A 13,278-nucleotide genomic window follows, 5' to 3' on the forward strand; every position below is an offset into this window, starting at 1 on the left:
AGTAACAGAAATTTTAACCAGGGGCGCCCAAACTTTTGCATGCCACTGTATATTGCACCTTTACCAGAAAATCTGGAACAGTTTAAGAAATGTTAATCTCTACAAGGGCAGATGGACAATAATATTCCAGATCTCAAAAAAGTCTCATGCACATTTCCATTTTAACTTGTGTTACAGTGCTCTCTTTCTCTCTCTGCTTATATTCCAGTGTTGTTGATGGATATACCAAGTTGTGTTGTAAGGGGTTCTGCATTGATATACTAAAGAAACTCGCCAAAACAATCAAGTTTTCCTATGACCTTTACCTTGTGACCAATGGAAAGCATGGAAAGATTGTGCACGGGACGTGGAACGGAATGATTGGCGAGGTACCGAGTCTGCAGCTTCACAGCTGCTGACTGGCTGCATGTTTGTTCTTCAATGATTCATTAAAGAAACCAGTAAATACACCTGGCAGCTGATAGGTGGGATGGCGCATGCTCGGGGGAGGAAGTAGATGTGGACTGTGGCGTTGAGAAGCTTTGGGTATCTTAAATTGAAGAAGCCAGGTAGTGCTGGGTGAGGGAACTACTACATTAAAACACCAATAATCCATCATCGTGGTGTTTGAAATTCCTCACAGTTCAGCATGTGATTCATCCATTGGCTTGTGAAAGGTTGGAATGACAGGTGAATGCATGATATATAGTACGTGTTTAAGTACACAGTGATGTCATGTCATGTAATCGTCATGCATAGGGAATTGGAGCAAAAAACTGCAAATGTTAGAAACAGAACACTGGATATTCTCGGGTCAGACAGCATCTGTGAGCAGAGAAACAGAACTAAACATCCTTCTACAGAACGGCGAGAGTGAGAAGCACATTTTTAAGTCATGGAGAAGGAGGTGGATCAGGGACCAAAATCAACAATGTTACACGTTTTTAAAAAGCACCAGTTGAAGACAGAAGGAACTAAAGAAATTAATTGAAACAGATGGGAACAGACACACCTTTGGAGGAAATGAAAAGGAATGGTTACCTGAAATAGTTAAATTCCGTGTTGTGTAAGAGAACAAATGATTTAGTTGAACTTGTTAGGCACAGAACATTTGGTTTGGCATGCAGTTTAGTGATTTCCATGGAGGTGGCAGCCAAGGATGTGGGGGAATTCTGTCCCGTGTCAGTCACAAAATGAACAATATGTTACAACTGTGAAAGTCGAGAGTAAGCATATTATTGTGTAACTGCAAGTAAGCAGTTATTGTTACAGATGTACCCACCTTCATTCTCTAACGCATGTTGTTATAAAGAACTGGAATGTTATTTGTAACCAAAGTGAGCCAACATGACAGTAAAGTGAACAGACAGAGCTGCAGTCTTGAAATTAGCACCAGCATGGAGAGAATGAGTTTCCCATAAGGAACTGTTGCTGTGAGACGTTAGGGTTTCAAGGTTACGGTCTTGATTGACAGAAAGAGACTGGAGATGTGGACCAACAGATCAATACAATGTTTTGTTACAGGAAAGATTCATTTGGCAAGTAGTTTGGTTATTAGGAAAGGTCAAGGGAGGTACGATGCCAAGTATACCACAACGGACAGAGTCTTGAGTTTCTCACTCATGGATGGTCACTGGGTAACCAGTGATAAATAGCAAAGATTGATTAATGAGAGCAGATGCTGATTGTTCAGATTACCACATAAATCATCTGATATTCTGGTTGAAGTTGATTTCATGTTGTAACTCGTAGATGTAGATATTACAGGAACAGCCACTGAGATTACTCAAGCAACTCAGAATGTCATCGTGAAATTTCTGCTTGTCGGACCTGAATTATTTTAAGGTTGTGACTCCAGGTTCTTAACGCCCCAGACAAGAGCAATCATCCCAGCACCTAGCCTGTTAAGCCTCATTAGAAATTTGTAAGACCAGCCTACTTAATCTCTTCTTACACAACAAACTAGAGAAAATAGTTTCCACTGAGAGACTTAGTGTCATCAGTGCAGTGAGCAAGTAGGTGAGCTGGCAATAGGACCATAACATCATAAGACCATAGAGACATAAAAGCAGAATTAGGCCTTTCAGCCTATTGAGTTTGTTTGCCATTCCATCATGGCTGATTTATTATCCCTCTCAACCTCAGCTCCTGCCTTTGCCCCATGAGGTGCCACACATGAGGCTGCTTAACAAGCTACGAGTCCACCGGATTACAAGAAATATTCTAGCAAGAGGCAAAGAGTGGGAATGAAGGGAACCTTTCCTGGTTGGCTGCTGGTGACTACTGGTGTTCCACAGGGGTCTGTGTTGGGACTGATTCTTTTTACGTTATATGTCAATGATTTGAATGACGAAATTGATGACTTTGTTGCAAAGTTTGAAAACAATATAAAGATAGGTGGAGGGGCAGGTAGTTTTGAGGAAATAGAGAGGCTACAGAAGGACTTGGACAGATTAGGAGAATGGGCAAAGAAATGGTAGATGGAATAGTGTCTGTCATGTAGTTTGGTAGAAGAAATGAAAGGATTGACTATTTTCTAAATGGAGAGATAATACAAAAATCTGAGGCACAAAGGAATTTGGGAGTCCTTGTGCAGGATTCTCTAAAGGTTAACTTGCAGGTTGAATCTGTGGTAAGGAAGACAAATGCGATGTTAGCATTCATTTCAAGAGAACTAGAATATAAAAGCAAGGATGTAATGTTAAGAATTTATAAAACATTGGTGAGGCCTCACTTGGAGTATTGTGAGCAGATTTGGGTCCCTTATCTTAGAAAGGATATGCTGAAACTGGAGAAGGTTCAAAAGAGGTTCATGAAAATAATTCCAGGAATAAATGGCTTGTCATATGAAGAGTGTTTGATGGCTCCGGGCCTGAACTCACTGGAATTCAGAGGAATGAGAGGTGACCTCATTGAAAGCTACCGAATGGTGAAAGGCCTTGATGGAATGCCTTACATTAGTTGGATGCATCAGCAAGGGAGATGAAGCTGAGTACAGGGCTACGGTAGGAAACTTTGTCACATGGTGTGAGCAGAATTATCTGCAGCTTGATGTGAAAAAGACTAAGGAGCTGGTAGTAGACCTGAGGAGAGCTAAGGTACCGGTGACCCCTGTTTCCATCCAGGGGGTCAGTGTGGACCTGGTGGAGGATTACAAATACCTGGGGATACGAATTGACAATAAACTGGACTGGTCAAAGAACACTGAGGCTGTCTACAAGAAGGGTCAGAGCTGTCTCTGTTTCCTGAGGAGGCTGAGGTCCTTTAACATCTGCCGGACAATGCTGAGGATGTTCTACGAGTCTGTGGTGGCCAGTGCTATCATGTTTGCTGTTGTGTGCTGGGGCAGCAGGCTGAGGGTAGCAGACACCAACAGAATCAACAAACTCATTCGTAAGGCCAGTGATGTTGTGGGGATGGAACTGGACTCTCTGATGGTGGTGTCTGAAAAGAGGATGCTGTCCAAGTTGCATGCCATCTTGGTCAATGGCTCCCATCCACTACATAATGTACTGGGTGGGCACAGGAGTACATTCAGCCAGAGACTCATTCCACCAAGATGCAACACAGAGCGTCATAGGAAGTCATTCCTGCCTGTGGCCATCAAACTTTACAACTCCTCCCTTGGAGGGTCAGACACCCTGAGCCAATAGGCTGGTCCTGGACTTATTTCATAATTTACTGGCATAATTTACATATTACTATTTAACTATTTATGGTTTTATTACTATTTATTATTTATGGTGCAACTGTAACGAAAACCAATTTCCCCCGGGATCAATTAAGTATGACTATGACTATGACTATGAGTGGATGTGGAGAGGATGTTTCCTATGGTGGGACTGTCTAAGACCAGTGGACAAATACTCAGGATAGAGGAGTGTCCATTTAGAATGGAGATGAGGAAGAATTTCGTCAGCCAGAGGGTGGCGAATCTGTAGAATGTGTTGCTACAGGCAACTGAGGCCTCCTCTATGTATATTTAAGGCAGAGGCTAATAGATTCTTGAACAGTCAGGGCATGAAGGCAGGAGATTGGGGCTCAGAACAAAATGGATCAGCCATGATGAAATGGCCAAACGGCCTAATTCTGCTCCGGTATCTTATGGTAACCTTTCACACCCTTACCAATCAAGAACCTATCAAACTCCTCTTTAAATATACCCAATGAGTTGGCCTCCACATAGATTCTCACAGATTCATCACCCTCTGGCGAAAGAAATCCCTCTTCCCTTATGTTCTAAAGGGACATCCCTGAACTCTGAACTCTGAGGCTATGCTGTCTGGTCCTAGCCTCCCCCACTATAGGAAACATCTGCAGCATGCCCGGTCTATCTGGGCCTTTCAGTATTCGATAGGTTTCAATGTGATTCCCCCTCATTTTACTCAACTCCAGTGAGTACAAGCCCAATTCATTAAATACTCCCTGTACTTTAACCCTTTCATTCCTGGAATCGTTCTCATGAACCTCCTCTGGATCCTCTCCATTGCCAGCACATCCTGTGGCATGTTGAATAGCGGGTGAGTCGTGAAGTCTTTGGGGTAACTACAAGTCTGTGTCTTTGCTGTTGCTTTGCCTACGCTTGAGTGCCTGGTGATGTGTGCTGATGCTTTTTTTTGCCGGTGGGGGGGAAAGAGGGATTGTTGCTCACTGCCACTTAGTTGCAGGAGGGGAGCGGGGTGGGGAACTTAGGGGCTCTAACATTTAACTGTCCTTCATTCTTTGGGGCACTCCTCTGTTTTCGTGGATGGTTGCGAAGAAAAAGCATTTCAGGATGTGTATTGTACACAGTTCTCTGACATTAACCATACCTCTGAAACCGGTTTTTAGATGAAGGGCCCAGAACTGCTCACTTTCCTTCTTACCTGGAGGCCTTATCAGTGTCTTGTAAAGCCTCAGGGTTACATCTTTGCTTTTATATTCTAGACCTCTCAAAATGAATTGCATTTACCTTCCATACCACCAGCTCAACCTGCAAGTTAACCCTTAGGGACCAAGACACTGGGTCTCCTATGTTCCTTAGACCTTTACTTTCTGAATTTGCTTCCTGTCTAGAAAATAGTCTACGCTTCTATCCTTTCTAACAAAGTGCATAACCATGCACTTCCCTACACTGTATCCCATCTGCCACTTCTTTATCCATTTTCTTAATCTACTTAAATCATCTGTAGACTTTCTGCTTCCTGAACAGTATCTGCCCTTCCACTTATTGTTGTATTATCCACAAACTTAGCCTCAAAGCCATCAATTCTGTCATTCAAATGATTGACATATAACGTGAAAAACAGCAGTCCCAACATCAACTCCTGTCTCTTGCAGCCAACCAGAAGAGAGTCTCCCACTCTTTGCCTCCTGCTAGTCAGCCAATCTTTTATCTAGGCTAGTATCTTTCCTGTAATGCCATGGGCTCTAGTTTAGCAGCCTCATATCCGGAACCTTGTCAAAGGCCTTCTGAAAATCCTATTAAGCAGCCTAAGTCAGAATCAGAAAGAAATCGTGTCTGAAATGATGATCTACCTAAAGAGATTGAAGTAATTATAGTGATGGATTGATTTAAGATCATGATATATAATCATTTACTGTTCAAGAGCCAGAAATCGGGAGTATGTCATATCTGGAGATTACAAATTAGTCAGTATCAGGGACAAGCTCATTTCAGAGGAGTGCTCTGCTATCGTTCTGATTACAGAAGCCAGCTTTAGACTGAATCTGTAATGACTATGCTTGTCTGTGAAATGTATTTTCACATTATCTTCAAAGAGGGAAAGGAGTGAGGTGAACTCTAGTGAGAGGATACAATCCATCATTCCTCATGTATGGGGTGCTATTGACTTCTAGAATGACCACTATTCTGGAAGTTAGTGTGTCCTGGAGCTGTTTGTGTGAGAACTCATTTCATTTCCAGTCCACCTTCACAGGGAGTGCAGGATTGAGGGCTCACGACGAGTGTGGGCCTGAGGCCAGAAAGCGGGGCAGTGGCAGAATGCACTCTTTGAGGTGGGGTTAATGGAGAGCCTAATGCTTAGACCATACACACTATCTCAGCTAAAATCAAACCACAAGATGCAACACACATGCTGATCATACTTGCTTATAAAATAAAAAACCTCTCACAGTGGATAAATGTAGAGATAAACCAAGAAATTGATGGCTAATTATTCCAACACTGTTGGTGGGGAAATGACTGGAAATCAATATTGGTGAAAAATAAACTTATTTGGAAAAGTTGAAAGTAATTTTTTATTATCAAATTACACATATGTCACCTCATACAACATTGAGATTCATTTTCTTGTGGGCATACTCAATAAATCTATAGAATAGTGACAATAACAGAATCAATGAAAGACTGCCCAACTAGGACACGCAACCACAGTGCAGAATACAACAAAAGACCATAAGACCAAAAGACATAGGAGCAGAATTCAGCCCATCAAGTCTGCTTCACCATTCTATCGTGGCTGATCGCAGATCCAGATCCCACTCACCTGCCTTCTCGTGATATCCTTTGATGCCCTGACCGATCAGGAAATGATCAAATTCTGCCTTAAATTTACACACGGACTTGGCCTCCACCGCAGTCTGTGACAGAGCATTCCACAGATTCACTACTGATTGGGTAAAAAAAAATTCCTCCTTTCCTCTGTTCTAAAGGGTTGCCCCATAATTTTGAGGCTGTGCCCTCTAGTTCTAGATACCCCCACCATAGGAAACGTCCTCTCCACATCCATCCTATCTAGTCCCTTCAAGATTTGGTAGGTTTCAATGAGATTCCCATGCATTCTTCAAAGTTCTAGTGAGTACAGGCCCAAAGCTGCCAAACCCTCCTCATATGTTAACCCCCTTCACTCCCGGAATCATCCTAGTGAACCTCCTCTGGACTCTCTCCAATGACAATTTATCCTTTCTGAGATATGGGGCCCAAAACTGTTGACAATATTCCAAGTGCAGCTTGACTGGTGCCTTATAAATTATCTCCTTGCTTTTATATTATCTCCTTATATTTAAATTATCTCCTTGCTTTTATATTCTATTCCCCTTGAAATAAATGCCAATGTTGCATTTGCCTTCTTTACCACAGAATCAACCTGTAAATTAACCTTCTGGGAGTCTTGCATGAGGACTCTTAAGTCCCTCTGCACCTCTGATGTTTGAACCTTCTCTCCGTTTAGACAATAGTCCGCACTATTGTTCCTTTTACAAAAATGCATTTCCCAACACTGAATTCCATCTGCCACTTTTTTGCCCATTCTTCCAACTTGTCTAAGTCCTGCTGCAATCACATTGCTTCCGCAGCACTGCCTACACATCCACTTATCTTCATATCATCTGCAAACTTTGCCACAAAGCCATCAATTCCATCATCTAAATCATTGTCAAACAATGTGACAAGTAGCAGTCCCAATACTGATCCCTGAGGAACACCACTAGTCACCGGCAACTAACCAGAAAAAGCCCCTTTTATTCCTACTTGCTGCCTCCTGCCTGTCAGCCATTTTTCTATCCATGCCAGTATTGTTCCTGTAACACCATAGGATTTTATCTTGTTAAGCAGCCTCTTGTGTGGCACCTTATCAAACTCCTGAAAATCCAAGTAAATGACATCCACTGCCTTTCCCTTGTCCACTCTGCTTGTTACTTCCTCAAAGACCTCCAACAGATTTGTCAGGCAAGATCTTTCTTTACAGAAACCATGATGACTTTCACTTATTTCATATTTTTTTATTTAAATAAATATTATCATAATAAATAAATAAGCAATAAATATTGAGAATGTGAGATGAAGAGGCCTTGAAAGTGAATCCATAGGTTGTGAGAACAATTCCAATGATAGAGCAAGTGAAGTTATCTATCCCCTTTGGTTTCAGAGCCTGATAGTTAAGGGGTAATAACTGTTCCTGAACCTGGTGGGGTGTGTTCTGAGGCTCCTGTGCAGCAGTAAGAGAGCATGGCCTGGGTGGTGGGGGTCCCTGATGATGGATGCTGCTTTGCTTAGACTCTCTATCATGTAGATGAGTTCAATGGTTGAGAGGCCTTTACCCGTGATGGAAATGCACGAATTGATCAAGAAAACTGATCATGGATTGGTTAATGGCAAATTGTATTTGACTAATACAATTTTAATACATGCATTTCTAAATGACAATAATCTAATCTAATAGGATTAAATTGGTGAAGGTTGATCAGGGTAGTGAAGTGGATGTATATTTGAGTTCTTGGAAGGCATTCAATAAGCTGGCAGTGGCAAGGGTTTATCACGATAATGGACATCTAGGGAATTAACGGAAAGGTGGCAGTGTGGACACAAAACTGGCTCAGTGACAGGAACTACTCGAGATGATGGGTGAGAGATTTGCAGGTCTGTGAGATATCCTGTACAGGAGGATACAGATCCATCTCTCATATTTTCATGGGCTACCAGATTCTGGTGCAGCGAATATAATTCAAATGTTTTCAGATGATGTGAAGTATGGCAAAGCGGGGGTAGTGAAAGAAGATTGTAGGATAGAATCCGTGAGCTGGGAAAAGGCAACACCCCCCGTTGTCATGAATTTAAAATGACTAACTTCCGTTTGCCATCCTCGGGGCCTTGTGAGTATCAGAAGCAGTGTCACTGAGGTGATTAAAAGCTTGGCCAGAAAGGGAGCGGTTAACTTTTCTAAAAGAAGAAGGGAAGTGAGAGAGGATGGAAGCGGGAAGCAGAAAGCAGAGATGTCAGAGGTGCAGTGATTTAAAAATCCACAAGCAGATGGAGACTCACTCCAGGCCAATCAATAAGGAAGTATTCAGACATTAGTCAGGTGAAAAGGATGCTCGACTCCTGAGTCTCGTTTCGGGACCTTTAATCTACGTGGTACCAAGGAGAGAGAGAGGGCTGGTCTCCACCAGCACCCGGCTCTACTCTCCTGTTACAACAGTGTCCTTTTGTACAGTTCAACCTAGTAACAACAGACTTATTATAATATATCCAATCATTGTATAGAAATATTACCACTCTAACAATATGTTACTCTTCACTTAAAAAAAACTTGAGAGAAAGGAGCAGTTACAAGTTAAACTATCTTGCAAACTCAGCACATTAGTTCTTATTTCTAGGGTTGCAGCAGATTAGACTCGTACCTTATCTCACAGGAGTTAGCATGGAACATTCTTCTATTTGCACACAGTGCTTTTTGCTTTGCAGTCTGCTTGACCCAAGTCACGTAGCTTATTAGCCCTTTTCCTCCACAAATCCCTCCTTGTTGATCTTCTAGATCAACACTCCTATCGTTTACCCTACTCACATTCATATTCTCTCATTGAGTCTAGCTCTGGGTAGGGGACCTCGTAACCCTCAGGAAAGAGGCGCATTTTCAGACATTCCTCCTCATCATAGCTATCACTACCATCCTTTTCCTCCTCCCCTTCCCTAGAGGTTCCAGTCCTTCCAGCTGGTCTTCGTACATACATGGGGGCTAGAGTCATTGGGTCCTCTCCTCTGGAGGGTAGTAGGGCACAGAGGTACCTTGTGGCCAGTACACAAACTACCACCATTACAGGTATTATCCCATAATGTACCAGCGGCCCCCACCAACTTCCAAGCAGCCACCACTCACCCCCAGGTGGGTTACAGTTGTGGAACAGTCACAACATGCTGGAGGAACTCAGCAGGTCGGGCAGCATCTGTGGAAACGAACAGTCAATGATCTACACCTGTCCCTACAGTTCCTCTCTTGCCACCATTCAGGGCCCCAAACAGTCCTTCCAGGTGAGACAACACTTCACTTGTGAATCTGTTGGGGTCATCTATTGCATCCGGTGCTCCCGGTGCGGCCTCCTCTACATCAGTGAAACCCGACGCAGATTGGGGGACCGCTTGGTCGAGCACCTCCACTCCGTCCGCCACAACAGACAGGATCTCCCAGTAGCCACCCACTTCAACTCTGCTTCCCACTCCCGTTCAGATATGTCCATACATGGCCTCCTCTACTGCCATGATGAGGCTAAAGTCAGGTTGGAGGAGCAACACCTCACATACCGTCTAGGTAGTCTCCAGCCCCTTGGTATGAACATAGAATTCTCCAACTTCCGGTAATTCCCTCCCCCTCCCTTCCTCTATCCCTATTTCACTCTGCCCCCCCTCCCCCAGCTGCCTACCACCTCCCTCATAGTTCCACCTCCTTCTACTACCCATTGTGTTTTCCCCTATTCCTTCTTCACCTTTCTTGCCTATCACCTCCCTGCCTCCCTTCCCCACCCCTTTATCTTTCCCCTTACTGGTTTTTCACCTGGAACCTACCAGCCTTCTCCTTCCCACCTTCTTTATAGGGCCTCTACCCCCTCCCTCTACAGTCCTGACGAAGGGTTCCGGCCCGAAACGTTGACCGATCTTTTCCACGGATGCTGCCCGACCTGCTGAGTTCCTCCAGCGTGTTGTGAGTGTTGCTTTGACCCCAGCATCTGCAGAGTATTTTGTGTTCATAGATGTGGAACTCCCTGCCCACCTGTTTTATTTTAGTCACTGATTTCTTTATGTGGTCTGCAAGATTGGTGATGGGTGGCTCCTTTCACTCTACTCGGCAGCTGAACAGGTGCTATTTACTCAGGTCTATTGTTCCTCTCCTTTTCTGTAGTGCTGTTTGCACCGAGTGGCATCTATCCAGTTGGGTCTTCCTCCTACCTCCACTGCGGTCTGAATGATCAATAGGACTTGATAGGGTCCTTTCCACCTCGGAGAGAAAGGATCTTTTATCATATTTCCAACATATATCCAATCACCTTGTCTGAAGGGGTGCACGTTTTCTTTGGTCAGGGGAATTTGGGCGTCCCTCACTTGGCCATGTAGCTTTTCCACCTCCTGACACACTGTTTGTGCATATTTTAGGGTTTTTTTCATCATTCCAGATCAAAGCTGCTCTCTCCGGTGTCATGGGGGGCTTCAGCCCTGTTGTTATTGGTCTACTCATCAATATTTCATGTGGGGTGAGCTCTGTACTCCTATTCTTCCGGTTTCGCAAAGCATAGATTACCAGAGGCAAAGCCTCGAGCCATTTAAGGTCATTTTGCTGACACGCTTTGCCTGGTGCATTTTTTATTTCCACCATTCCCGAGGATTGGGGTTGATAGGGGATGTGTAACTTCCACTGAAATCCCAGGGTGTCTTTCAGCCCTTGTACTAATCTGTTGGTAAAATGAGTCCCCCTATCACAATGAATGCACGATGGAATCCCAAATCTCGGTCTGATTTCCTTCATTTGGGCATTCACTATTGTCCTAGCATCCCGGTCGGGTATGCCTGCACCCACCGAGAGAACATATCTATTACCACCAATATATACTTGTAACCTTTCTCTACTGGCATATGCACAAAGTCTATCTGCAAGTTTTCAAATGGCATTTCTGGCTGGGGCAAATGATCGTACTTTGCCAGAGTCTTCCCTTTATTGTTTTGCTTACATATCAAGCATGTCCATGTTACGCTTTCGATTGTGACAGTCATCCCAGAGGCATACCATTGCTCACTAATCGCATGCTGCATCGCTCCTTTGCCCATGGGCCAGGCGAGCCAGGGACAAAAACAAGCTGTGGGGGACAAACAACAGGCCTGCCAGGGTGGCACCATAAGCCCGCTCGGAGGCTGCAAGCAGCTTTTGTCCACACATACTTTTCCTGCAGTGTGGCAAGATCTTGGGCGGATACTGAGCTCTCCCTCCCCTGTTTCCACCCGGGGGACCTGCAACATCGGCTGCTGCTGGAGCACCACCTGCTTCGCTGTTGTGTCCCTTTGGAAACCTCGTCTCCTGCCGCGGTATGTGCCTCACATTTAATTATGGCTAAGGCCTGCGGCAACTGGATGACCTCTAACAAGTTAATAACCAACTGAATGTTTAATAGGTTTTCTGGAAGAGGTAATGAATCCTCTGTTCTTCCAGAGCTGTCCAAAATCATGGGCTACTCCAAAGGCATAACGGAAATCAGTGTAAATGTTTGCAGTCTTGCCCGAGGCCAATATACATGCCCGAATGAGGCCGAGATGTTCTGCTGCCAGTGCGGACATTGCATTTGGCAGAGCGTGAGCCTCCATAACCTCATGGGGAGAAACGCTGGGTGGCAGCGGAATTGAGGAGCATGGTCACAGCATGAGGTGGCAACACAGTGCAAGGGTGATCAGGCACTATGGGGATGGATTTTCTGACGATCACTGCTCGGGCTGCCACTGCTCACAGGCAGGAGGGCATTCCCTTTACGACAGCAGGTAAGGAGGCGGATGGAGTAATAGGCCACTGGTTGCTTGCCACCCCCCGTATTTTTGGCAAAGTACTCCGGCAGCAAATCCTTGCTTCTCATTAACATACCGCAGGAACGGCTTCTCTTAGTCAGGTAGGCCCAGGGCTGGCACCTCACAAAGGGCATCTCTTAGGGCTGTGAATGCCCGATCCCCCTCGTCAGTCCGCCACACTGTTGCTGGCTGATTCTGCAGGGTGGCCGTCTGGAGTACAGCATCAATTTCTCTATACTCCGGTATCCACCCAACCATTCCCAGGAAGGAAAGAATTTCCTTCTTTGTCTTTGGTATTGGGATGTGCCAGACAGCCAATATACGGACTTTTCCTAGTCCTCTCATTCCCTCCATCAGCTTGAACGCGAGATACTGCACGGTGTCCTGGCAACACTGCAACTTTTCCAAGGAAGCCCGGTGTCCCCTCTCAGCCAGATGATGTAACACCCTAATTGTATCAGCTAGGCAGTGAGGGCCGGTGTCTGAAGCTATCAGGATATCGTCAACGTATTGGATAAGGGTGGAATGATTGACAAGGTTTACTTATCCAGGTCATGCCTTATGGCTGCCGCATGCACTGCTGGGCTTTCCGTGTATCCCTGCGGCAATCGGATCCAAGTATACTGCTGGTATTGTAGGTAAAAGCGAATAGATACTGGCTGTCAGCATGTAGGGGTATAGAGAAAAACGCCGAACATAAGTCTATGGCGGTGAAGGTACTGGCGGAGGCGGATATAGAAGTGAGGATGATGTTGGTATCGGGGACCAGTGGGGCAATGGGTATAACAATCTTATTTATTGCTCTTAGGTCCTGCACAAATTCGTTCTTCCTTCCTGGTTTTGGAATTGGAAGGATGGGGGTGTTGCAGGGACTTTGTGTCTTAACCAGCACCCCCTCTTGCAGGAGAGACTGTGTTACTCTGCCTGAGCTATCAGGCCATATTGTTTCACACAGGGCAGGCGGGATCCCTTCATAAGGGTCACCCGATGTTCTGGTGCTGTGCACCCCATACCGACATGGTTCTTGTGTTCGGTCCACA

The 13,278-nt window shown here is 44.8% G+C and overlaps 1 protein-coding gene across 4 annotated transcripts in view; it reads left to right on the forward strand.

Annotated features, from left to right (window-relative positions):
- The window catches only part of LOC140187222 (glutamate receptor ionotropic, NMDA 2C-like), a 123,010-nt gene that overhangs the window by 58,255 nt on the left and 51,477 nt on the right, over positions 1–13,278 (forward strand). For all 4 annotated transcript variants that reach the window (XM_072242313.1, XM_072242312.1, XM_072242315.1 and 1 more), the window contains one exon: positions 209–368. In XM_072242313.1, coding sequence (XP_072098414.1) covers positions 209–368 — 160 coding nt within the window. The remainder of the gene's footprint in view (positions 1–208; positions 369–13,278) is intronic.

This window comes from Mobula birostris, chromosome 24 (assembly GCF_030028105.1).
Source record: "Mobula birostris isolate sMobBir1 chromosome 24, sMobBir1.hap1, whole genome shotgun sequence".
Lineage (NCBI taxonomy): Eukaryota > Metazoa > Chordata > Chondrichthyes > Myliobatiformes > Myliobatidae > Mobula > Mobula birostris.